This window comes from Colias philodice, chromosome 31 (genome assembly GCF_061535455.1).
Source record: "Colias philodice isolate Cphi_HAF_F1 chromosome 31, ilColPhil1 Martin Lab GWU primary, whole genome shotgun sequence".
Classification (NCBI taxonomy): domain Eukaryota; kingdom Metazoa; phylum Arthropoda; class Insecta; order Lepidoptera; family Pieridae; genus Colias; species Colias philodice.
This window is the reverse complement of record NC_143116.1, coordinates 2,709,697-2,734,337: the sequence shown is the minus strand read 5'-3', so window position 1 is coordinate 2,734,337 and position 24,641 is coordinate 2,709,697. Positions and strand designations below refer to the sequence as shown.

At 38.7% G+C, this 24,641-nt stretch overlaps 1 protein-coding gene across 1 annotated transcript in view; it reads left to right on the top strand.

Annotated features, from left to right (window-relative positions):
• LOC149475123 (actin depolymerizing venom protein gelsolin 1-like) overlaps positions 1–24,641 on the top strand; it is an 82,255-nt gene that overhangs the window by 13,083 nt on the left and 44,531 nt on the right. Inside the window, exons 2-5 of the mRNA XM_089713755.1 lie at positions 14,534–14,614; positions 15,245–15,319; positions 16,500–16,692; positions 17,681–17,796. Of these exons, the coding sequence (XP_089569881.1) occupies positions 14,534–14,614; positions 15,245–15,319; positions 16,500–16,692; positions 17,681–17,796 (465 nt within the window). The remainder of the gene's footprint in view (positions 1–14,533; positions 14,615–15,244; positions 15,320–16,499; positions 16,693–17,680; positions 17,797–24,641) is intronic.

Below are 24,641 nucleotides of genomic sequence, written 5' to 3'. Positions count from 1 at the left end.
CGAACCAAGTATTGTTTAAAAAAATATTCAATGTACTGTTTTTAATTTCCTACGATTTTATTATATGTATTGATAATACCGACGTTTCTCTTTTTATGTATTAGCTAGCTTTCTATGTTTTAATCCAAGTTACCCTCTATATGTGTGCTAAATTTCATTTGTTATCGGTTCAGCAGTATTTGCGTGAAAGAGTAACATACATACACATACATCCATCCTCACAAACTTTCGCATTTATAATATTAGTAGGATAGGATACTCGCTTAAAATCAAACACAGTAAAATACGTTTATAATGTTGACTGGCCGGTTGGCTTGGTTGGTAGTGACCCTGCCTTCCAAGTCACTTACATCTTGGATTCCAAACCGGGGCAAATATTTGTTTGATGACCATACATGTTTGCTCTGTGTCTGGGTGTTAATTATATAATATAAGTATTTATATAAAATTATATATGTATGTTTATCAGCCATCTGGTTTCCATAACACAAGCGAAAGCTTAGTATGGTGGATCCGGGATCGTGCCATGTGTGAAAATTTCCGAAATATTATAATATATTTTTGTTTATTTAATGTTAATAACATTTATTTATTTAGACGACAGCAGATAAACGCAACAACCTATCCTGGGACATTCACTATTGGCTCGGCAGCGAAACATCACAGGACGAAGCCGGGGCGGTGGCCATTTTGACGGTCGGCCTTGATGATAAGTTTGACGGCAAAGCAATACAACACAGAGAAACTATGGGCCATGAGAGTCAGCAGTTTTTGGGGTATTTCACATCTGGTGAGTTTTTATATCACTACATAGTATAAAACAAAGTCGCTTTCTCAGTAACTAGGTATGTCCCTTTGTATGCTTAAATCTTTAAAACTACGCAACGGATTTTTATGCGGAATTTTTTTAATAGGAGTGGTTGAAGAGGAAGGTTTAGTATATAATTTATTAGTAGACAAAGCAAGCGAAGCCGCGGGCGATAAGCTAGTTACATTTATAAAATATAACTATATTTTCGTAGGAAAATCCGCATAGTTCCCGTTCCTGTGGCATTTACCGGATAAAAAGTAGCGGTAAAAGAATGTCTTATTCTAGGTCTTCAGCTATCTACATACCAAATTTCATTGTAATCGGTGCTAGTATTTGCGTGAAAGAGTAACAAACATCCAAAATAAATAAATAATTGTAGGTAATATTATAATTTACTAGCTGTGCTCCTCGGTTTTACCCGCGTGACTCCGCTCCTGTTGGTCTTAGCGTGATGATATATAGCCAAAGCGGAAATCTAGTATAGTTATCTATACTATAATCTTATAAAGCTGAAGAGTTTGTTTGTTTGTTTGAACGCGCTAATCTCGAGAACTGGTCCGATTTGAAAAATTCTTTCGGTTAGACAGCTCATTTATCAAGGAAGGCTATAGGCTATATAATATCATCACGCTAAGACCAACAGAAGCGGAGCAATGCGGGTGAAACCGCGCGGCGCAGCTAGTATAAAGTATAAGAAGTGAAGTTCCGTGTCCCCAAGTGGGGTAAGGGGCAGATGCATTATGCATACATAAGTTTCACGATCGATTTGCTTTAGGGACAACTAGGTGATCAGCCTTTTGTGTCCTGCCAGACCGAGACATTTTTTTTCTTCGTCTCCACCGGGAATCGAACCCAGGACCCCTCGGTGCTTCGCTCACGCGTCAACCACTGTACCAAGGAGGCAATATTTAGTTTAGTAAAGCATTATTGTTAAAACCCTATTATTAAATGAATTATAACATTTCAGCTCTTCGATACTTGGATGGCGGCAACCCATCTGGCTTTAACCACGTCACAACAAACCCGGGTGCTGAAAAACGGATTTTCCAAGTTAAGGGAAAGAAAAATATTAGAGTTAGACAGGTTAGTTAACAATTCTGCAAATAATTTATGAATTTAGAAATACTTAAATATTTATCAGGGATAAACACACAACACATGATAAAAAAAAAACAAATTATACAAATACAGAAAATAATATTTGAATCCTTGAGTGGAAATAAAATTAATTTTAAAATAAAATATTGTTTTTGGGGCCAGAAATTACATTTTTTTTAACTAAGCATTATTTTTAATATAATTGGCAACATTTATTACTAAATCTATGTTCTAAATTAGTAGTCGCGTTGTACAGGGTGTCTCAGTGCCGATTTTAAACTTTGAAAATTTGTATAAAAAAAACAAATTGTATTCATTATATTTTTACTGTAGTAAATTAAAGTGTATTAGTGCGGATTTTATGTACAGAATATTACACCGTCAAGATGTCTTCCATCATGGTGAATGCACTCTTCAAATCGGACACGCAAATTTGCCGAGACGCGCCGAAGGATGTCCGCTGAAATGGCTCTCACTTCTGTCGTTATTTTAGTCTTCAACTGCTCCAAATTTGTAAGAGGGGTATCAAAAACTCTTGCTTTGAGACAACCCCATAAAAAAAGTCAGCGGGGGTTAAATCGGGAGATCTGGGTGGCCACCAGTGGCGGTACGTTCATACAAGCCGAAAAGCCCGGCTTGCCTTAGAAATTCGCTACGAGACAGGAAAATAACCAAATTCACGTTTGAATATTCGCGCGCAATGAGCCATTCATAATTTGCTCCGAAATTCAATGAAAACTCACCTACAATATAATATATAATACGCCTAGCATAAAACAATGACGAATTCGAGTAAACTTTTTAATTTCATCCTTCTTCCTATCGGAATAAGGTCGTACCTTTTATTTTGACGTTACAATCTAAATTGGATGGATTATAACATGTAGTTGTCTCGCTTGCACGCGTGGGCTTTTACCGGGCTTTGCGCTCATCTCTTCTAACGTATGAAATTTCGTCTAAGTAGCTACATACCTAGCTATAGAATTCTATAGCAATCTGTATGGAGAATAAAGCCCGGCTTGTATTGCATGTATCAAGATGTCTGTGGTGAAGATAGTTACGATTGCGCGAACGAACGTCGTGAATATTATTGTTATTAGGTATAGTTTGTTTGAGCGGGTGATTATATCGGTGTAATTTAGGTTAAGTTTTTCGAATTTTGTGATAAAATGAGTGTCGCGACAGCAGATTGTGTTGTAAATTGTGATGGTTTGCTTTGTGCTCAGCGGGGGAAAGGTAAAATCATTAAACTTTACTGAAAAACATCAATTAATTTCTTCATAAAAACCAACTCCCGATTTGTGCATTACCCAAACAGCTAGTAAGTCACATAAACGAAATTTTAATTAAAACATGTTTACGAATTAATCGATTTCATGAATAAGAATTACTTAGAAGCTGTTGAAACTTGCACATTTGGTACTTGGTAGTTACGATTTCTGCTAGTAGGTATAAGGTAGTTCTTCCACGGAGCGTGCTTTCTCATCGTTAAATCGAATTCATAGGTACGTATTTAAGAAATACACAAGGCCAAGAACGCCTTATTGAATTATCAATAATTGCCAGTTGTTAGGTAATTGAATTCTAAAACAATCACCTACCTACTTTCTATTCCAATGTTATAAAATCTTTCCTTCAGAAGATCGCCGTTTTGAATTATTCGAATATATATGTAAATGATCTGTACAATTTTATTAATAACTAGCGGTCCGCCCCGGCTTCGCCCGTGGTACATATTTACGTTTTCTCTACATAAGAACCATCCTCGTACTTCAAGGAATGTAATAAAAAAAGAATTATCGAAATCGGTTCAGCCGTTCTCGAGTTATGCGCTTACCAACACATTTTGCGATTCATTTTTATATATAAGAAGAAGAAGAAGATATAATGTCATACAGTTTAATATAATTTATCAATTTTAATGATAAACGTTTGACTCAACTGTTAGCGGGCGCGCGTGAAAATTTAGAAGATTTGATTCGGTAATTACACAGTATACCTTAAAACTCAAACTCAAACTCAAACATTTATTTATTCAATTAGACTTCTTGGAGAAGCACTTTTGAAACGTCAATACATATTTTTTACATTTACCACCGATTCGGAAAGCAGTATCTATGGAGAAGAACCGGCAAGAAACTCCATAGTTGCTCTTTTAAATCATATCAGTATTACAATTTAATTTTACAAAATATGTAACTGTATATTATCATAATATGCCAGAGAACTGTCCTGTGGTTTTTACGCGATAACCCTCCATGGGTTTTTATCTTCCATATATTCCTTAATGCCGTAATAGGCTCTCTGAACTAATACGTTTTTTACATAATTTTTAAATTTAGCACTACTAAACTCTTTGATACTATGAGGAATTCTGTTGTAAAAAAGTATACCTTGGCCCATAAATGAATTTTTAACTTTAGCTAGACGATAAAATGGCATTTCAATTTTATTTCTGTTCCTTGTGCCATAACAGTGTCTATCTCCTACTCTGGTGTGTAAGTCTGCGTTTTTGTGTACATATAAAATGTTATTAAATATATACTGTGATGGTACAGTGAGGATACCAGTATTCTTAAAGAGATCTCTTAGTGAGTCCCTAGCACGTAAATTATATATAGAGCGTATGGCTCTTTTCTGTAATATAAATCATTGAACCAATTGGATATGCGTAAAAGAGCAGAGTTTACTTCGTCAACATTTGTGTCATGTCTATCCACATTAAATATTAATGAGGTATCATCTGCAAACAGTACATTTCACACATATCCTGCAAATAATAAGGTAGGTCATTAATATACACTAAGAACAAAAACGGTCCTAAGATAGATCCCTGCGGAACACCTATGTTAATCGGCGCACCGCGAGATTTCTCTCCATTAACGACAACGGTTTGTACCCTGTTCTGAAGATATGAAGCTATGAGGTCCTGAGCTAAACCTTTAATACCATAAAAATTTAGTTTCCGTAATAGAGTGGAATGTTCTACACAGTCAAAAGCCTTAGAAAGGTCGCAGAATATCCCTAAAGCATTCTTTGAATTTTCCCATGCTTTATATATATGTGACAAAAGAGCTATTCCCGCATCAGTGGTAGAGCGCCCCTTTGTGAAACCAAACTGTTTGGCGTGCAGTAAACCATTTGATACAAAATGACTACATAATTGGTTTAAAATTAATTTCTCGAAGACTTTGCTCAAAGTTGGTAAAATAGAAATTGGCCTATAGTTATTACAGTCTTCTTGGTCACTACTTTTAAATAAAGGAATAACTTTACTAAACTTTAATAAATCAGGGAATATACCACAGTCACAACATTGATTAAATATAAACGCTAAATGGTTGGCAATGTTTTCTATAATATTATTTACTAAATTTACAGACATTCCCCAGAGATCACATGGGGGGTAATGTTACTCGCGTCCGTAGGCTTTAACTCTAGAGACCCTACACGTGCTCCCCGGGTAGTGCCAAATGAGTAACCGAATTATACTGGTGGAAGACAATTTGTCCCGGCTAGTCACCACCCATCTGTCAAAGCCATGCCGCCAAACGCTCGCCGTGTTCCGGGATGATGGCAGATGAAGCCCCTTGTAATTGAGTAAAATAGGTATGAACAGTTGCTTTGCATTAGAGAACCGAATCTGCCGCCTTTGTGTTGTTGTCCTGAATATCCTAGTCTTGGAGGCTAGCGGGATCCGAAGAAACGGTTCACCGCTGGCCGACCGCAGGTTGTAGGGGGCCCAAGTAACGAATTAGCCAGTCGTGAAAGGCTGCCCCGCCGCCTGTGCATAATCCTGGATTGGCTCCAACGTGCCGATTGGCGATCGGAAGAGAGGACCCGTTGGCAAAATTCAGGGGGTTTCGGGCGTCCCCGCAGTCTCCAGGCTAGGTTTATTTTTTGGGTATAGACATGTTGGTGATAGGTGGTTCCATATGCATAGCCTCGTTCAACTTCTATTTTTGCTCCCTACCTAATCACTCTAAACTTATAAATAAGATGAAAAAGTTGCATAAAGGAAATCGGTATTCACAGCGGCTGCACTTCCTCTCTCTTAAGGTGCACCTCTCCAATATTCGAGGCTTGCACTCTAATCTCACACCGGTCCACCATCATCTTGAGACTGAAAAGCCGCACCTTTTATTCCTAACAGAGACGCAAATCCGATGTCCTGATGACACGTCATATCTCGGGTACCCTGGTTACTTGCTTGAACATAACTTTCATCCGAAAGCTGGTACCTGTGTATATGTTCGTGATGACATCTGCACTCTGCGACTCCGCGACCTTGAAGAGCCAAGTTTCTCTGTGTTGTGGATCATGGCTGATACGGGTATGGACATAATAGTTTATGCTTGTGTATACCGTTCGCACAAAGGTGATCATGAGACTACGAGACTTTTTAATTATCTCAGTGAAGTATCAGATGTGGTACAAACTAGATATCCGAGCGCTGAACTTGTCTTTCTGGGGGATTTTAATGCCTGCCATTCTGAATGGTTATTCCCGTTCCAAAAGACAGACCATGCTGGGAAAGAGGCCTATAATTTTGCAACTTCTTTAAACCTTTCTCAGCTGGTTGATGATGCAACTCGTGTTCCAGACATTGACGGCCATACTGCCAACTGTCTCGACCTTTTGCTAACCACTGAGCCAGACCGCCACGTGATCTCTATCTCCGCTCCACTGGGGACATCTGATCATTGTCTGGTGAAGTCTCTGTCATCATTCACTCCTCCAGATCAATCGTTGAAGGGAACCAGGAGAGTATGGCGCTATAAATCAGCGGACTGGGATGAGATGCGGCATTTTTTTGCATCTTATCCTTGGCTACAAGTGTGCTTCTCTACCGCAGACCCATCGAGCTGTGCGGATAATGTTGTTGATGTGATCCAACAGGCTATGGAATATTTTATACCCTTTACTGATATTCGCATCAACGACAAAGCTAGACCTTGGTTCAATGCCCAATGCAAAGCCGCATTGGCTAATAAGCAAGCTGCTTTCCAAGCCTGGGTCGACGCTCGAATTCGTAAAGCTCATGATATTCGCGATAAAAAGAAAGCCTTTAACAAAGCCTCTAAAGCCTGCAAGAAGATGCAAAGGAAAGCTCGTTTCGCTCATGTGCGGCATATTGGAAGCAAGCTTGCTTCTTATCCCGCAGGAAGCAAAGCTTTTTGGTCCTTAGCCAAAGCGGTTGAGTCGAACTTTTGTCGTCCCACTCTACCTCCGTTGCTGAGACCCGATGGTTCATTGGCCCACAATGCAAAAGACAAGGCGGATGTATTTGCTCAACTGTTTGCCAACAATTCTCGTCTTGATCCACCTAATAATATCGACCCACCGACTCTTCAACACTGTGGCGTTCATATGCCTGACATCCGCATCACAAACAAGGAAGTCCTTAAAACGTTGCTTAACCTTGACGAGAATAAAGCCAATGGACCCGATGGGATACCAGCCGTTGTCTTAAAAACTTGCGCCCCTGAACTTTCTCCTATTCTAACACGTTTGTTTCGCCTCTCGTTGAAGACTGGAATTGTTCCTAAGAGTTGGAAGTTTGCTAACGTTCAACCCGTTCCTAAGAAGGGCAGTCGGTCAGATCCTACTAACTATCGTCCGATTTCAATAACCTCCATACTCTGCAAGACTATGGAGCGTATATTGAACAATCGGCTCCTCATGCACCTTGAAACCAACGACCTGCTGAATGACCGCCAATACGGCTTTCGACGTAATAGATCAACTGGCGATCTTTTGGTGCATGTGACTCATCTTTTAGGAGAAGCCGTTGAGGAATTCGGGGAGGCCCTTGCGGTCTCTTTGGATATCTCAAAGGCTTTCGATAGGGTTTGGCACGATAGCCTCTTAAATAAGCTCCCCTCTTATGGAATTCCAAGAGACCTTTGCACTTGGATCGCTGATTTTCTGCGGGACCGGTCTATACGAGTTGTTGTTGACGGATGCTCCTCCGAGCCAATGTCGATCAGTGCCGGCGTTCCGCAGGGGTCCGTTCTCTCGGCAACACTGTTTCTTCTGCACATTAATGACATGATTGCTCCCAACATGTTTTGTTATGCAGATGACAGCACTATTGTCGAGAGATATAAATCCAGTGCCCGTACTTCAAAGGTTGAAATTGAATGTCTTCGGGAGGAAATGATCGATCGCTTAAACCATACACTCCAGGCTGTGTCCGATTGGGGCGATGCCAATCTTGTTGGGTTTAATGCAGCGAAAACTCAAGCGTGTTTGTTTTCCGCAAAACGGAGTTCTATATCAACTACTCCGACCTTCCGAAATGTGCCACTAGTAATAGCCGACTGTCTGGAGTTGCTTGGTGTCTCCCTTTCGTCTACACTCAACTTTGGGCAGTTTATTGAATCCAAGGCCCATCTGGCCGCAAAAAAGCTCGGAATTCTGAACAAGGTCAAGCAGTACTTCACACCGGGACAGCTTCTTAACCTTTACCAAGCTCAAGTCCGTTCGTGTGTGGAGTACTGCAGTCACTTGTGGGCTGGCGCCGCTAAATGCCACCTAGGGGCTTTGGATTCAATTGAAAGACGTGCCAAACGTATCATCAACAACCCTTCCTTAGTTGAAGCTCGGCTCTTGAGTCTTGAGCATCGTCGTGAGGTGGCATGTCTTTCGGTGTTCTACAGATTGCATTTCGGAGAATGTGCGTATGGATTACACAATTTAATTCCTCCATCTCCATTTCATAATCGTACCTCGAGGCGCTCCGAAGGATATCATCCTTTTATTGTGGATATCCCCAATATTCGAACTCGCCGCTTCGAGTCTTCCTTCATCATAAAAACAGCTAAACAATGGAATTCACTCCCTAACACCATTTTTCCTAAACAATACAACTTGGACCTCTTCAAAGCCAGGGTGAATAGGCTCCTTCTAGGCAGACGTGCAACCAAGTAGGCCACATCACCGCTTCCCATCAGGTGGGATTGTGGCCAAACCTCTGCCTATTGTTAATAAAAAAAAAAAAAAAAAAAACATGTTTTTTTTAAGTTTAATGTTTTAAAAGTTTTAACAATTTCCTTTGCAGTCACATGTCGCAATTCAAATAATACATTACACTCAGCAACATGGTCCCTCAAGTAGGACTCCGCAAGCGCTGATGACGAATTTAATTTTTCGGTAATACTAGCAGGGACACTACTAAAAAAATCTTCAAAAGCAAGCGCAACATCAGCACTTTTGTCAATGACCCTACCAGCATTCACAAGTTTTATGGTACTATTTGATTGGTTTTTACCCATTTCACCATTAATAATTGCCCAAACCGTTTTAACTTTGTTATCAGAGTTGCGTATTTTATCTCTGACATACAAGCACTTGGCAGTGAAACAAACTTTTTTAAAAGTTTTCGAATAATTTCTAACATAACTAAGAAATGACAAGTCTTTGTTATATTGCTTCATGCCATATAACTCATATAAAACGTTCCTGCATCTGTGTATACTAGGTGTTGCCCATTGGCTAAATGGTAAGTAAATCCTTGGTAATACTTAATGATTTAACTTTAAAGATTTTTTCAAACTCATTATGAATTAAATTAAAAAGATTTGTAAACATTTCACAAGGATTATTATGGAAGGATTGATCATTCAGGCCAGGCAATTTATTATTACAGTACTACAAAAGTAATAATGCGCATAGAAATCTTCGTTACTATTCGGCAACTGTCATATTCCCGGAGCTTCCGAAGACGATATGTATATAGAGTGGTTAAATGCATTTTCTTCATGCATAATTTAGTAAAATTATGTGTTTTGTGCTAAAAGAGATTAATATTGATTTGTAAGTAACGATTTTATTTCGATAATATTATCTTGTATGTAAATAGCGAGGATAAACCCGTGATTGCAAATATTATATCTTTGTTGGATTGATATAATTTATTTATTTATTTTATTTATTTATTTTTCATTTCAGAACAAAATACACGTATACATAATAACATAGTACTCTGCCAAACTGTAAAACAGTTTGTTGGCAGATGTAGCTCCATTTTACAAAATAATGTACTTCCATTTTACTTATAAATATATGAAATTTACACTACACTTTAATTTAATTTAACACTTTGATATTCTATCTAATTGGAAAATTTTGTAGTACTTTTAAAGTGTATAGAAGAATGGTGTAATGGAAGAAAATACGGTTAAAATAACACAAGGTTTATATTGTATAAAATATGGTTTTCAAACACAGGTTTATATATTGTAGAAATGTAATCATTAAAATCTCAGTTCAAAAGTATTTACAGTACTGATCATTCATATTATGAAAATTACAAAAAAATTAAAATAAAACAATCAGAATAAGGGATTTTCTTTATTTCTGACATTGTAGATACATCGGAACTTCCATTCATTTTCAATTTCCCTACTGCTATCACCTGTGTAAATAATCATTTCATCGAAAAATTCACCTTTAAAAACAAAACCAAGAAAGGTATGTAATAGCAGCTCTATATAATTCAACTCAGAGAGAACACGTGCAGTCACCACCAATATATAAAGACGACTGACGGATTTTATACTGACAGGCTAGCGTCACCTACCGCCCGAATTGTTTTTGATTGTATATGACCGCAAATTGACTTCTATTTCTTTTGAACAGGGTGTAAACTGCAAGTGCATTGTTTAGGGCTCTTACGATTCAATGATTCGGGTGTATACGGAAATACGACATTATGCGAAGATCTGTATGTGCATTATTAATTTTGGATTACTGTAATATTATCTCTAAATTTATGAATGCCTTTTTTAGTTATAGGCCTAACATTAATTCTTTTAAATGTAGGTATGCAATCCCATTCAAAAACTACTTTCTGGCCACAGTGATCCGAAGTGAGTGTATTGAGAATACTTTTTTCTAAACAGTTGCAATCACAGTAAACATTATCAATACAAGTTGCAGAACTTAGGAAGGTTTCTAATTCAAGAAAAGGGTACCCAGCAAAAACTTTGAAAACCTTGGGCTTGCCCAGTCCTTACACCCTAGGCACGCCACTGGTGGCCACAATATGTCTCCAGAGCGGCTTATGAATTTTCCCGGAAATGACGCATTTAGTGCGTCCCTAGCAGTGTTGGCTGTGGCCCCATCTTTCTGAAACCATACATCAGACTTGTCAATATCCTCTTCTTGCAGCTGAGGTACAAAAAAGTTACCGATGGTGGCTTAAAGAGGCAGCATGATGTCTAATGTGAGCGTCTTGGATGTTCCGTGACCGCAGCGGCGACGCGGTCGATGTGTTCAATCGATCACACAGGTCTATTTCGTGGTCCAATTGAATGATTTATTAAACATCCTGTCGCTCTAAACTTCTCTCCTCACGACTTAATTAATTGAGTACTCGGGGCATCACTCAAACGGTGGATTTCATAGCGACTACAAATTTACACCGTTTTTCACTCAACGAAAACGTATTGCATAAGTACGCTTCTACTGCGTACGCGCGGTGCGTACCAGACCACTGCGCCATGGCCACAAAAAAATCCGCACTCGTCACCTATCGAACACTACCACTCCCCTCCAGCTAACCCCGCAGGTTGCCGAGAAATTCGTGTTTAAAGTTTAAAATCGGCGCTGAGACACCCTATATTTTATTGTGTTTGATTTAATACATCACTACATAGTATAAAACAAAGTCACTTTCTCTGTCCCCATGTCCCTTTGTACGCTTAAATCTTTCAAACTACGCAACGGATTTTGATGCGGTTTTTTTAATAGATAGAGTGATTCAAGAGGAAGGTTTTAGTATATAATTTATTAGGTTTAAGTCAAAGCGGGCGAAGCCGCGGGCGGTAAGCTAGTTCTATATAATTTAAAATCTTGCCAAAGAAGTTTCACTTCTGACACATGTGCTCGGCATACGCGAATTTTGTTTGTCACTGGTTTATGTGTTTCTGTGTTGTTGTTATTTGTGTGTTTTTTTGTGTTGATTTTTTTTTTTTTTTTTTACCTAAAATAATGAACCTAAGGTATCATTATTGAAAATTACGATCTAGCCTTTTACTATAGGCTAATGAGTAATATAAATCTAACTTAATTTGCTAGGTATAGTATGTCTAAGAATGTGTCCATTAACACTTTTCTTAATGTCTCTATTTAAGGCGAAGACACTTTGTTCATGTGTTCTTTATGAATAGCACTCACTATATTACACTAACACTGCACTAAACTAACTCAAAAGGTTTTGTCCTTTTTAGTCTTCTCACTATGTCCGTGTTGTCAAGGAGCTGGATAGCCTCGACGTTCACATGATGGTGAAGTCTGCGTTCGTGAGCTTCGGCGTTTTTTTTAATTATGTCCGTGACGAGATCTACTTTAAGGTCCCGATGTAGGTCGTCATTTCTAATGTACCAGGGAGCATTCACGATCTCTCTCAGCACTTTATTTTGGAATCGCATAAGTCCACAAAGGCATAAGGACTTGTTTATACAAGAGTAATTTGTTTTGCTTTGAAAGTGTAGAATGCTTGCCAATTAGCCAGTACATAGCCTTATAGCGAAGCTCTAGCTCCTCGCGTTTCTTTTTGACATGAGCCTTCCAGCGAAGCTTTGCGTCTAGAGTCATACCCAGATATTTCGCTGTATTTTGATAAGGTATTACATGATTATTTATGTATACCGGATGATAATTTGGCTTTTTGTTTGTGAAGTCTATGTGAATAGATTTAGACTCATTGAGTTTTACTCTCCATTTTTTCGTCCAGTCAAAGATCGTATTAACAGCTGTCTGAACTTTTTCTACTGCTTCTTCATGAGTGTCACCTGTAGCCATTATAGCTGTGTCATCCGCAAATGTTGCAATGGTGTTGTTCTCTAACTCAGGAATATCGCAAGTGTACAACAAGTACAGAATAGGACCCAGGACACTTCCTTGCGGTACTCCAGCTTTTATAGGCTTAAGCTCTGAATATGCATCATCTTGTCTTACTCTAAACATACGTTGTGATAAGTAAGACTCTAAGATGTCAGCAAACTGTTTTGGGAGCATATTAGTATAGATTATTAGTATATATACATATTTTCCAATTTTCAGGCATTTGAACGTTATGAAGAGGACACAGTTACTCTATCAGAAGTTTCCGACGCGTCTGGTTCAATCAAAGTGACGCCATTGAGAAAACCATACACACAGGATCAGTTGAAACCTCAGGTAAATATTGTCTTTAGAAATTAAATACTTTTAACGGATTTTAAACGTGATTTATTACTAGCTGCTGCGCGCGGTTTCACCCGCGTGACTCCGCTCTTGTAGATCTTAGCGTGATGATATACAGGGTGTAATCGTTATTACCCAGCCACACTATGCTACTCGTCCTGCTCCTCGTCCTGCTCATCGCGCTGCCGCTCGCCTCGATATTGCCGTCTGGCCACACACTGCTCTACTCGCGCGATTAATCGCGACGCTCTTCACTAGGGATGGGTCGTCGACGTATTTTTCATCAACGAGACTAGATCGTTAAATGTCGTTCATCAACTAGTCGTTCAACTAGTTAAAATCTTCGACTAGTCCATGTGTAAAATAAATAACTATTATTAAATAAATTCTTAAAACAATAAATTCTAATCTCAATAAAACAATTAATAAATGTTTATGCTTTCTTACAAAAATTATACTCCCTAAAAAAAGTATTACTAAAAAACTTATTATCGTTTGTTTTTATAGTTTAAATTCAAAACATTGGTCTTGTAAACCAAAAATATTTTTTTTTAAAAACTTCAAAGAAAAGAATTTATTCTTATCAATAAGACTGTTTAGCCGTTGAATTCAACTAGTGCATTGGTGAGCGATGGACTAGTCGAATCGTTGAGTGTACATATAGACGGTTAATTTAACTAGTCCGTTAATTCCATGACGCCCATCCCTAATTCGCACTCGTATTGCCGGTCCTTTGACTCGCGCGCAAAAGCCGACAAAATAGGGAGCAGTGAGCAGGACGATGAGCACGACGAGTGGCATGACGAGTAACGTGGCCACACTACGTCCCTGCCTACTTCCCTCGTCACTTCCCATACCACTCGTCGAGTCGTGTGGCTGGGGTAAAGTGTGCACAGGCGATTATTCCGTAACTATTGCAGATATCAAAAAACTTTAAACTGATATCGAAAGTACTTAACCTAATGAGAAAAATGGCCATAATAAATTTTTTAAATAAAACGAGAAATATCCAAATCCATTAAACGCTCCCATACTTTGGATTTCCCATACATTTTGTATTCATAGCAGATTTTCGAAATGACGTCCTCATTGTGCAATACAATGAGGAGCTCTATTAAAAGTTTCTAAATGAACTTCCCTTCAAATTTGCGAAGTAATTAAAGCAGAAAACCAAAAAAAGAAAGAGAAAGCTAAAATCTTTCATAGAACCGAACACATAGGATTTTGATATTATTAAGGACTAGCTTACCGCCCGCGGCTTGCCCGCTTTGTCTAAAACCTAATAAATTATATACTAAAACCCTCGTCTTGAATCACTCTAATAAGAAAACCGCATTAAAATCGGTTGCGTTTTAAAGATTTAAGCATACAAAGGGACAGTAAGCGACTTTGTTTTATACTATGTAGTGATTTGTAATTTGTAAATTTCAGGATGCAAGGATAAAGGCCAAAACACACCCTGCCTTCGCCAATGCGGGAAAACGGGCCGGTATAGAAATGTGGAGAATTAATGTAAGTAGTTTTTGAATTTATATTATTTTATGTATAGTTGTCACAGATAGGTAATATAATCTATCCTTATATTATAAAGCTGAAGAGTTTGTTTGTTTGAACACGCTAATCTCAGGAACTACTGGTCCGATTTGAAAAATTCTTACGGTGTTAGATAGCCCATTTATCGAGGAAGGCTATAAGCTATATATCATCACGCTAAGACCAATAGCAGCGGAGCAATGCAAAGTTATATTTATAAAACTAAAAACAATGCGTTAAATTGCATGCAAATTTTACGGATCACTTTTCGACGATCTCGCAATTTAGATTTTAGTCTAGGTTTTTACAATCTTACGGCTACATATCTACTTATGTAAATGGAACATTTTATGTGCAAAATTGTATCATTAAGGGCCGATTTTTCAATCCTTGGTTAAAATTTATCCGTCCAATAAAGTATTACACGAACATTTTAAAATGTCACCTGTAAACTGTCATATACGGACAATTAGAATACATTTTTGAAATGGTAGTTTAATACGTTATTCGATGAATAAGTTTTATCCAAGGATTGAAAAATCAGCCCTTTGTAAAATTGTATATCTATCCAAAAGATTCACTTGATAATGTTTGTGTTTGTTTTTCCAGAATTTTGAACCAGTGATTGTGCCACAGAATGACTTTGGTAAATTCTACAAGGGTGATTTTTACATCATTTTAAAGGTGAGTAACACATATAAGGAAAAAAATAAAATAAAATAATCTCATTAATAAAAATAAATAAAAAAATACAATATTAAAGATAAATACTAATATTATAATAATAAAAAAATGGTAGAATGTATACAACAAGATGATGTATTTTATGATGAGTAAGTTTATGTATTAGCCATAGAAATAAGTTTTATGAATCCGTGCAGTAGGTACTTTTTCAGTTTAGTCCCGACATATATACAGACAAACCAAAAAACATCTAAAAACTATATTTTTGGCTTCAATATCGATTTAAATCTCGCCCCAAGTATTAATTAAAAAAAAATATTCAATGTAGGTATTGTTTTGAATTTCCTACGTTTTTATTATATGTATAGATAATATCGACGTTTCTCTTTTTATGTATTAACTAGCTTTCTGTTTGAATCCAAGTTACCCTCTATATGTGTGCTAAATTTCATTGTTATCGGTTCAGCAGTATTTGCGTGAAAGAGTAACATACATACACATACATCCATCCTCACAAACTTTCGCATTTATAATATTAGTAGGATAGGATACTCGCTTAAAATCAAACTTAGGAAAATACTTATCATGTTGACTGGCCGGTTGGCTTGGTTGGTAGTGACCCTGCCTTCCAAGCCACTGGTCTTGGGTTCGAAACAAACAAATATTTGTCCCACCCGGGGCAAATATTTGTTTGATGAACATAGATGTTTGCTCTGTGTCTGGGTGTTGATTATCTATATAAGTATTTATTTAAAATTATATATGTATAAGGGATTTTAAATTAAACGATGTGTTTCTTCTGAAAACAAAAGAAACGACATTTAAAGTTTAATTTAACTTTAGCACACAATTTAAACAGTTCAAAGATTACTTAACACATCACAATTTTATTTGGCGTCGTTCGCCATTATTAGTTCTCTCGCGACCTCTGTCGTAGGTATGTCTCACTAATGTTATAATATTATCTATGCCGAGCGGCAAAATTCAAATCCACTAAACTTTTAATAGGTACAAAGAAATGAAGTTTCTTTACATATGTATGTTTATCAGCCATCTGGTTTCCATAACACAAGCGAAAGCTTAGTATGGTGGATCCGGGATCGTGCCATGTGTGAAAATTGTCCCGAAATATTTTAATATATTTTTGTTTATTTAATGTTAATAACATTTATTTATTTAGACGACAGCAGATAAATGCAACAACCTATCCTGGGACATTCACTATTGGCTCGGCAGCGAAACATCACAGGACGAAGCCGGGGCGGCGGCCATTTTGACGGTCGGCCTTGATGATAAGTTTGACGGCAAAGCAATACAACACAGAGAAACTATGGGCCATGAGAGTCAGCAGTTTTTGGGGTATTTCACATCTGGTGAGTTTTTATATCACTACATAGTATAAAACAAAGTCGCTTTCTCAGTAACTAGGTATGTCCCTTTGTATGCTTAAACCTTTAAAACTACGCAACGGATTTTTATGCGGAATTTTTTTAATAGGAGTGGTTGAAGAGGAAGGTTTAGTATATAATTTATTAGTAGACAAAGCAAGCGAAGCCGCGGGCGATAAGCTAGTTACATTTATAAAATATAACTATATTTTCGTAGGAAAATCCGCATAGTTCCCGTTCCTGTGGCATTTACCGGATAAAAAGTAGCGGTAAAAGAATGTCTTATTCTAGGTCTTCAGCTATCTACATACCAAATTTCATTGTAATCGGTGCTAGTATTTGCGTGAAAGAGTAACAAACATCCAAAATAAATAAATAATTGTAGGTAATATTATAATTTACTAGCTGTGCTCCGCGGTTTTACCCGCGTGACTCCGCTCCTGTTGGTCTTAGCGTGATGATATATAGCCAAAGCGGAAATCTAGTATAGTTATCTATACTATAATCTTATAAAGCTGAAGAGTTTGTTTGTTTGTTTGAACGCGCTAATCTCGAGAACTGGTCCGATTTGAAAAATTCTTTCGGTTAGACAGCTCATTTATCAAGGAAGGCTATAGGCTATATAATATCATCACGCTAAGACCAACAGAAGCGGAGCAATGCGGGTGAAACCGCGGGGCGCAGCTAGTATAAAGTATAAGAAGTGAAGTTCCGTGTCCCCAAGTGGGGTAAGGGGCAGATGCATTATGCATACATAAGTTTCACGATCGATTTGCTTTAGGGACAACTAGGTGATCAGCCTTTTGTGTCCTGCCAGACCGAGACATTTTTTTTCTTCGTCTCCACCGGGAATCGAACCCAGGACCCCTCGGTGCTTCGCTCACGCGTCAACCACTGTACCAAGGGGGCAATATTTAGTTTAGTAAAGCATTATTGTTAAAACCCTATTATTAAATGAATTATAACATTTCAGCTCTTCGATACTTGGATGGCGGCAACCCATCTGGCTTTAACCACGTCACGACAAACCCGGGTGCTGAAAAACGGATTTTCCAAGTTAAGGGAAAGAAAAATATTAGAGTTAGACAGGTTAGTTAACAATTCTGCAAATAATTTATGAATTTAGAAATACTTAAATATTTATCAGGGATAAACACACAACACATGATAAAAAAAAAACAAATTATACAAATACAGAAAATAATATTTGAATCCTTGAGTGGAAATAAAATTAATTTTAAAATAAAATATTGTTTTTGGGGCCAGAAATTACATTTTTTTTAACTAAGCATTATTTTTAATATAATTGGCAACATTTATTACTAAATCTATGTTCTAAATTAGTAGTCGCGTTGTACAGGGTGTCTCAGTGCCGATTTTAAACTTTGAAAATTTGTATAAAAAAAACAAATTGTATTCATTATATTTTTACTGTAGTAAATTAAAGTGTATTAGTGCGGATTTTATGTACAGAATATTACACCGTCAAGATGTCTTCCATCATGGTGAATGCACTCTTCAAATCGGACACGCAAATTTGCCGAGACGCGCCGAAGGATGTCCGCTGAAATGGCTCTCACTTCTGTCGTTATTTTAGTCTTCAACTGCTCCAAATTTGTAAGAGGGGTATCAAAAACTCTTACTTTGAGACAACCCCATAAAAAAAGTCAGCGGGGGTTAAATCGGGAGATCTGGGTGGCCAACTGGCCACAATATGTCTCCAGAGCGGCTTATGAATTTTCCCGGAAATGACGCATTTAGTGCGTCCCTAGCAGTGTTGGCTGTGGCCCCATCTTTCTGAAACCATACATCAGACTTGTCAATATCCTCTTCTTGCAGCTGAGGTACAAAAAAGTTACCGATGGTGGCTTAAAGAGGCAGCATGATGTCTAATGTGAGCGTCTTGGATGTTCCGTGACCGCAGCGGCGACGCGGTCGATGTGTTCAATCGATCACACAGGTCTATTTCGTGGTCCAATTGAATGATTTATTAAACATCCTGTCGCTCTAAACTTCTCTCCTCACGACTTAATTAATTGAGTACTCGGGGCATCACTCAAACGGTGGATTTCATAGCGACTACAAATTTACACCGTTTTTCACTCAACGAAAACGTATTGCATAAGTACGCTTCTACTGCGTACGCGCGGTGCGTACCAGACCACTGCGCCATGGCCACAAAAAAATCCGCACTCGTCACCTATCGAACACTACCACTCCCCTCCAGCTAACCCCGCAGGTTGCCGAGAAATTCGTGTTTAAAGTTTAAAATCGGCGCTGAGACACCCTATATTTTATTGTGTTTGATTTAATACATCACTACATAGTATAAAACAAAGTCACTTTCTCTGTCCCCATGTCCCTTTGTACGCTTAAATCTTTCAAACTACGCAACGGATTTTGATGCGGTTTTTTTAATAGATAGAGTGATTCAAGAGGAAGGTTTTAGTATATAATTTATTAGGTTTAAGTCAAAGCGGGCGAAGCCGCGGGCGGTAAGCTAGTTCTATATAATTTAAAATCTTGCCAAAGAAGTTTCACTTCTGACACATGTGCTCGGCATACGCGAATTTTGTTTGTCACTGGTTTATGTGTTTCTGTGTTGTTGTTATTTGTGTGTTTTTTTGTGTTGATTTTTTTTTTTTTTTTTTACCTAAAATAATGAACCTAAGGTATCATTATTGAAAATTACGATCTAGCCTTTTACTATAGGCTAATGAGTAATATAAATCTAACTTAATTTGCTAGGTATAGTATGTCTAAGAATGTGTCCATTAACACTTTTCTTAATGTCTCTATTTAAGGCGAAGACACTTTGTTCATGTGTTCTTTATGAATAGCACTCACTATATTACACTAACACTGCACTAAACTAACTCAAAAGGTTTTGTCCTTTTTAGTCTTCTCACTATGTCCGTGTTGTCAAGGAGCTGGATAGCCTCGACGTTCACATGATGGTGAAGTCTGCGTTCGTGAGCTTCGGCGTTTTTTTTAATTATGTCCGTGACGAGATCTACTTTAAGGTCCCGATGTAGGTCGTCATTTCTAATGTACCAGGGAGCATTCACGATCTCTCTCAGCACTTTATTTTGGAATCGCATAAGTCCACAAAGGCATAAGGACTTGTTTATACAAGAGTAATTTGTTTTGCTTTGAAAGTGTAGAATGCTTGCCAATTAGCCAGTACATAGCCTTATAGCGAAGCTCTAGCTCCTCGCGTTTCTTTTTGACATGAGCCTTCCAGCGAAGCTTTGCGTCTAGAGTCATACCCAGATATTTCGCTGTATTTTGATAAGGTATTACATGATTATTTATGTATACCGGATGATAATTTGGCTTTTTGTTTGTGAAGTCTATGTGAATAGATTTAGACTCATTGAGTTTTACTCTCCATTTTTTCGTCCAGTCAAAGATCGTATTATCAGCTGTCTGAACTTTTTCTACTGCTTCTTCATGAGTGTCACCTGTAGCCATTATAGCTGTGTCATCCGCAAATGTTGCAATGGTGTTGTTCTCTAACTCAGGAATATCGCAAGTGTACAACAAGTACAGAATAGGACCCAGGACACTTCCTTGCGGTACTCCAGCTTTTATAGGCTTAAGCTCTGAATATGCATCATCTTGTCTTACTCTAAACATACGTTGTGATAAGTAAGACTCTAAGATGTCAGCAAACTGTTTTGGGAGCATATTAGTATAGATTATTAGTATATATACATATTTTCCAATTTTCAGGCATTTGAACGTTATGAAGAGGACACAGTTACTCTATCAGAAGTTTCCGACGCGTCTGGTTCAATCAAAGTGACGCCATTGAGAAAACCATACACACAGGATCAGTTGAAACCTCAGGTAAATATTGTCTTTAGAAATTAAATACTTTTAACGGATTTTAAACGTGATTTATTACTAGCTGCTGCGCGCGGTTTCACCCGCGTGACTCCGCTCTTGTAGATCTTAGCGTGATGATATACAGGGTGTAATCGTTATTACCCAGCCACACTATGCTACTCGTCCTGCTCCTCGTCCTGCTCATCGCGCTGCCGCTCGCCTCGATATTGCCGTCTGGCCACACACTGCTCTACTCGCGCGATTAATCGCGACGCTCTTCACTAGGGATGGGTCGTCGACGTATTTTTCATCAACGAGACTAGATCGTTAAATGTCGTTCATCAACTAGTCGTTCAACTAGTTAAAATCTTCGACTAGTCCATGTGTAAAATAAATAACTATTATTAAATAAATTCTTAAAACAATAAATTCTAATCTCAATAAAACAATTAATAAATGTTTATGCTTTCTTACAAAAATTATACTCCCTAAAAAAAGTATTACTAAAAAACTTATTATCGTTTGTTTTTATAGTTTAAATTCAAAACATTGGTCTTGTAAACCAAAAATATTTTTTTTTAAAAACTTCAAAGAAAAGAATTTATTCTTATCAATAAGACTGTTTAGCCGTTGAATTCAACTAGTGCATTGGTGAGCGATGGACTAGTCGAATCGTTGAGTGTACATATAGACGGTTAATTTAACTAGTCCGTTGATTCCATGACGCCCATCCCTAATTCGCACTCGTATTGCCGGTCCTTTGACTCGCGCGCAAAAGCCGACAAAATAGGGAGCAGTGAGCAGGACGATGAGCACGACGAGTGGCATGACGAGTAACGTGGCCACACTACGTCCCTGCCTACTTCCCTCGTCACTTCCCATACCACTCGTCGAGTCGTGTGGCTGGGGTAAAGTATGCACAGGCGATTATTCCGTAACTATTGCAGATATCAAAAAACTTTAAACTGATATCGAAAGTACTTAACCTAATGAGAAAAATGGCCATAATAAATTTTTTAAATAAAACGAGAAATATCCAAATCCATTAAACGCTCCCATACTTTGGATTTCCCATACATTTTGTATTCATAGCAGATTTTCGAAATGACGTCCTCATTGTGCAATACAATGAGGAGCTCTATTAAAAGTTTCTAAATGAATGTTGGCGACGCGCCATTCAAAAAAGATTATTTTTTTTTAAATAATTATTACATTATACTTTAGGTAAATATTGTCTATGATTATGATTGTTTTAATCTGTGCTAATTAAATATTATCTGTAAAAGGCTGCGGCGAGCCACTGCTGTGTCAGTGACTCGTCCAGTTCTTCGGCCTCCTCTCTCCTGAGCGCACGTATGTAACTAAAGTTTTCTCTCTGTACTTTATATTGCCAAATCTGCATTAAAGCCTCCATTTTATTTATCGACGCGACTGGCCTTTTTATTTTCTACTTCACCATCAACATTAGTGGTCCTTCGAGCCGGATCATGTTCCGCACACCAAAGGGGACACGCAGTTCGAGAGCACGTGGTGCGGCAAGCCAAGAAGGGCACGTGGTTGCCGCAAAATCTTCTCTGCTGCGGTTACATGTGGGGAGCATAAAATCTGAACCAGCAATAAATTTAGATAAGAAAATACCAGTCGAGTCGCACGTGGCAATGGCGGCAAAAAGTAGCCGGGGTTCTCAAGCTTCGAGCACATCGAAGTCAGCTCGGCGCAAACAACTATTATTAGATGCCGCAAAAAAGAAAGCGGCAATTGAAATAGATTTAATTAACAAAACGTTGGAAGCGGATTTGGCCGCACTTAGTGACGAAGAGGAGGAACAAAGGGTATACTGCAGTTCACTCAACAGGGAGCCTGTTCGTAGCCACGTGGAGGAATGGGTGGAAAGCCAGCACATCGAAGCACCTGACGGGCAGGGAGCCCCCAACCAAGGTATAACTACGGGCCCACTGCAACAAGCCGCGCCGCCGCCATTGCCGGCCGCGGCACCTGATTCGATTCACCAGTTGGCTTCTGCAATTAGGGACCTCACCACCGCAAGCTGCAGCAACATGGCGAACAGCAACCTACTCAGCCGGATGAGCACGCCTCGGGATCTTCCAGAATTCTCAGGTGACCCAATGGAATGGTTGTTGTTCAAGCAGGCTTATCAGGAATCAACAAATTTATGTAAATTCACCGATAAAGAAAACATATGGAGGCTGCGAAAATGCCTACGTGGTGCCGCCAAAGAGTCGGTGGCATCATTGTTCATAAGTGCCACGTCACCGTCGAAGATAATGGCCACTTTAGAGTTACAGTTTGGTAACCCAGATGTTATTATTTTAAGAATTCAACGAGATATACAGAAGTTACAACCGTTGCCAAACGATTATTATAATTATATCGTCGCATTTTCAATCAAAATTCAAAATTATGTCGAAGCTGTACGAGCAGTGGGGCGACAGGAGCATCTTCAGGGCTTCAGTATCGTCTCCAGCATCCTTTCAAAGCTCCCTTCCGTTCTCATTGGAAAATGGACGGACTACAGCTACGACCGCATCAAGGAAGGGCGTGAGGCAAGGTTAGTTGTATTGTCAGAATTTTTACACTGTGAAGCGTTAAAGACAACAACCACCTCAAGTAATTTATTGAATTATCGTAATGACAGTAACTATTACAATAGAAACAAAAGCCAAGAAGCGCACAGTAGAACGCATACAGTTTTAATACAGTCCGACAAACATAACAATAAAATATGTCGTTTTTGCAAGAAAAATACGCATATATTAACAGAGTGCAGATTATTTCAAAAGGCGCTGAAAAAAGTTAGATGGCAGCATGTAAAGAACAATGGGCTCTGTTACAAATGTCTCATATCCAAGCACGAGAGGAACACATGCCCAGCGCCGGTGTGCGACGAGGACGGGTGCGGCCGGGAGCATCACCGCTTACTTCATTATCCGCTCAACAGTGTCGCGAGTGCAAGTGAAGTGATTAGTCTCGGGCAAGTGCCGCGTGAGCCCGAGATAAGGCCTGTTACCGAAAGTATAACACACATAAAAGCAAGTGATTCCCCAAAAGTGTTCCTAAAAGTGGTCCCCATAACTGTACACGGTCCCAACGGCATAGTGCAAACCACGGCGTTATTAGACGACGGTTCGTCGGTGTCACTTATAGACTCTAATCTAGCGGCCCGCGTCGGGCTACACGGCCGGCGGGAAACAATGCGCGTGCGAGGCGCGTTCAATAATGAAATTGTTTGCAAATACACACATGTCAATGTAGACCTTAAGGGTTTAGATAATAAGGTGCATAATGTAAAGATGAGATGCGTTAGTAATTTATGTTTACCGTTACAGTCATTATCTATTATAAACGAACTAAGTTGTTCGCATTTATGTGAAATAAAGAAATATTTATTTAATGTAGATTCGAAACCCGAAATTTTAATTGGTCAAGATAACCATCATTTGTTATTACCTTTAGCGGTTAAGATAGGAAATTTGAATGAGCCGTCTGCTACACTTACCCCTCTAGGCTGGTGCGTCCATGGGAAATCTTCTATTCCTAGGGGGCCGTATGGGGCCCGGAACTACTTGCCATCCAGCGCCGAAACCAACTTGCATATTTCTGTTGCTGCTGATGCTGGCTGTGCTGGTGAAGATACATACCTGCTGAGGGAGATTCACGAGGAGGTTCGACGGTCTTTTATTTTAGATTCCTTAGGTGTGATGACTAAGCCGCGTCAGCACGCGGACGAGGCTCGCGCGGTCGCCCTACTCGAGCAATCAGCTGAGCTGGTGGACGGCCGGTGGCACGTGAGTCTTCCATGGCGCAACGACATCACCAACTTACCTGACTCCTACGCTGGAGCGCTTGTGAGATATAAAGGTAATGAAAAGAAAATGAGTAAAGATTTGGGTTTAATTTGGTATCCCGAAAAGGATGTATTAGGGTTTGATATATCATTAAAACGCATTCCTGAGAATATTATCTCAGGTGTAGAAAGGCCTACGAAGCGTTTAATGTTAAAGGTAATTATGTCTATTTTTGATGTCTTAGGTTTTTTAATGCCTTTTACAATACAAGGGCGAATTATATTGCAAGATACGTGG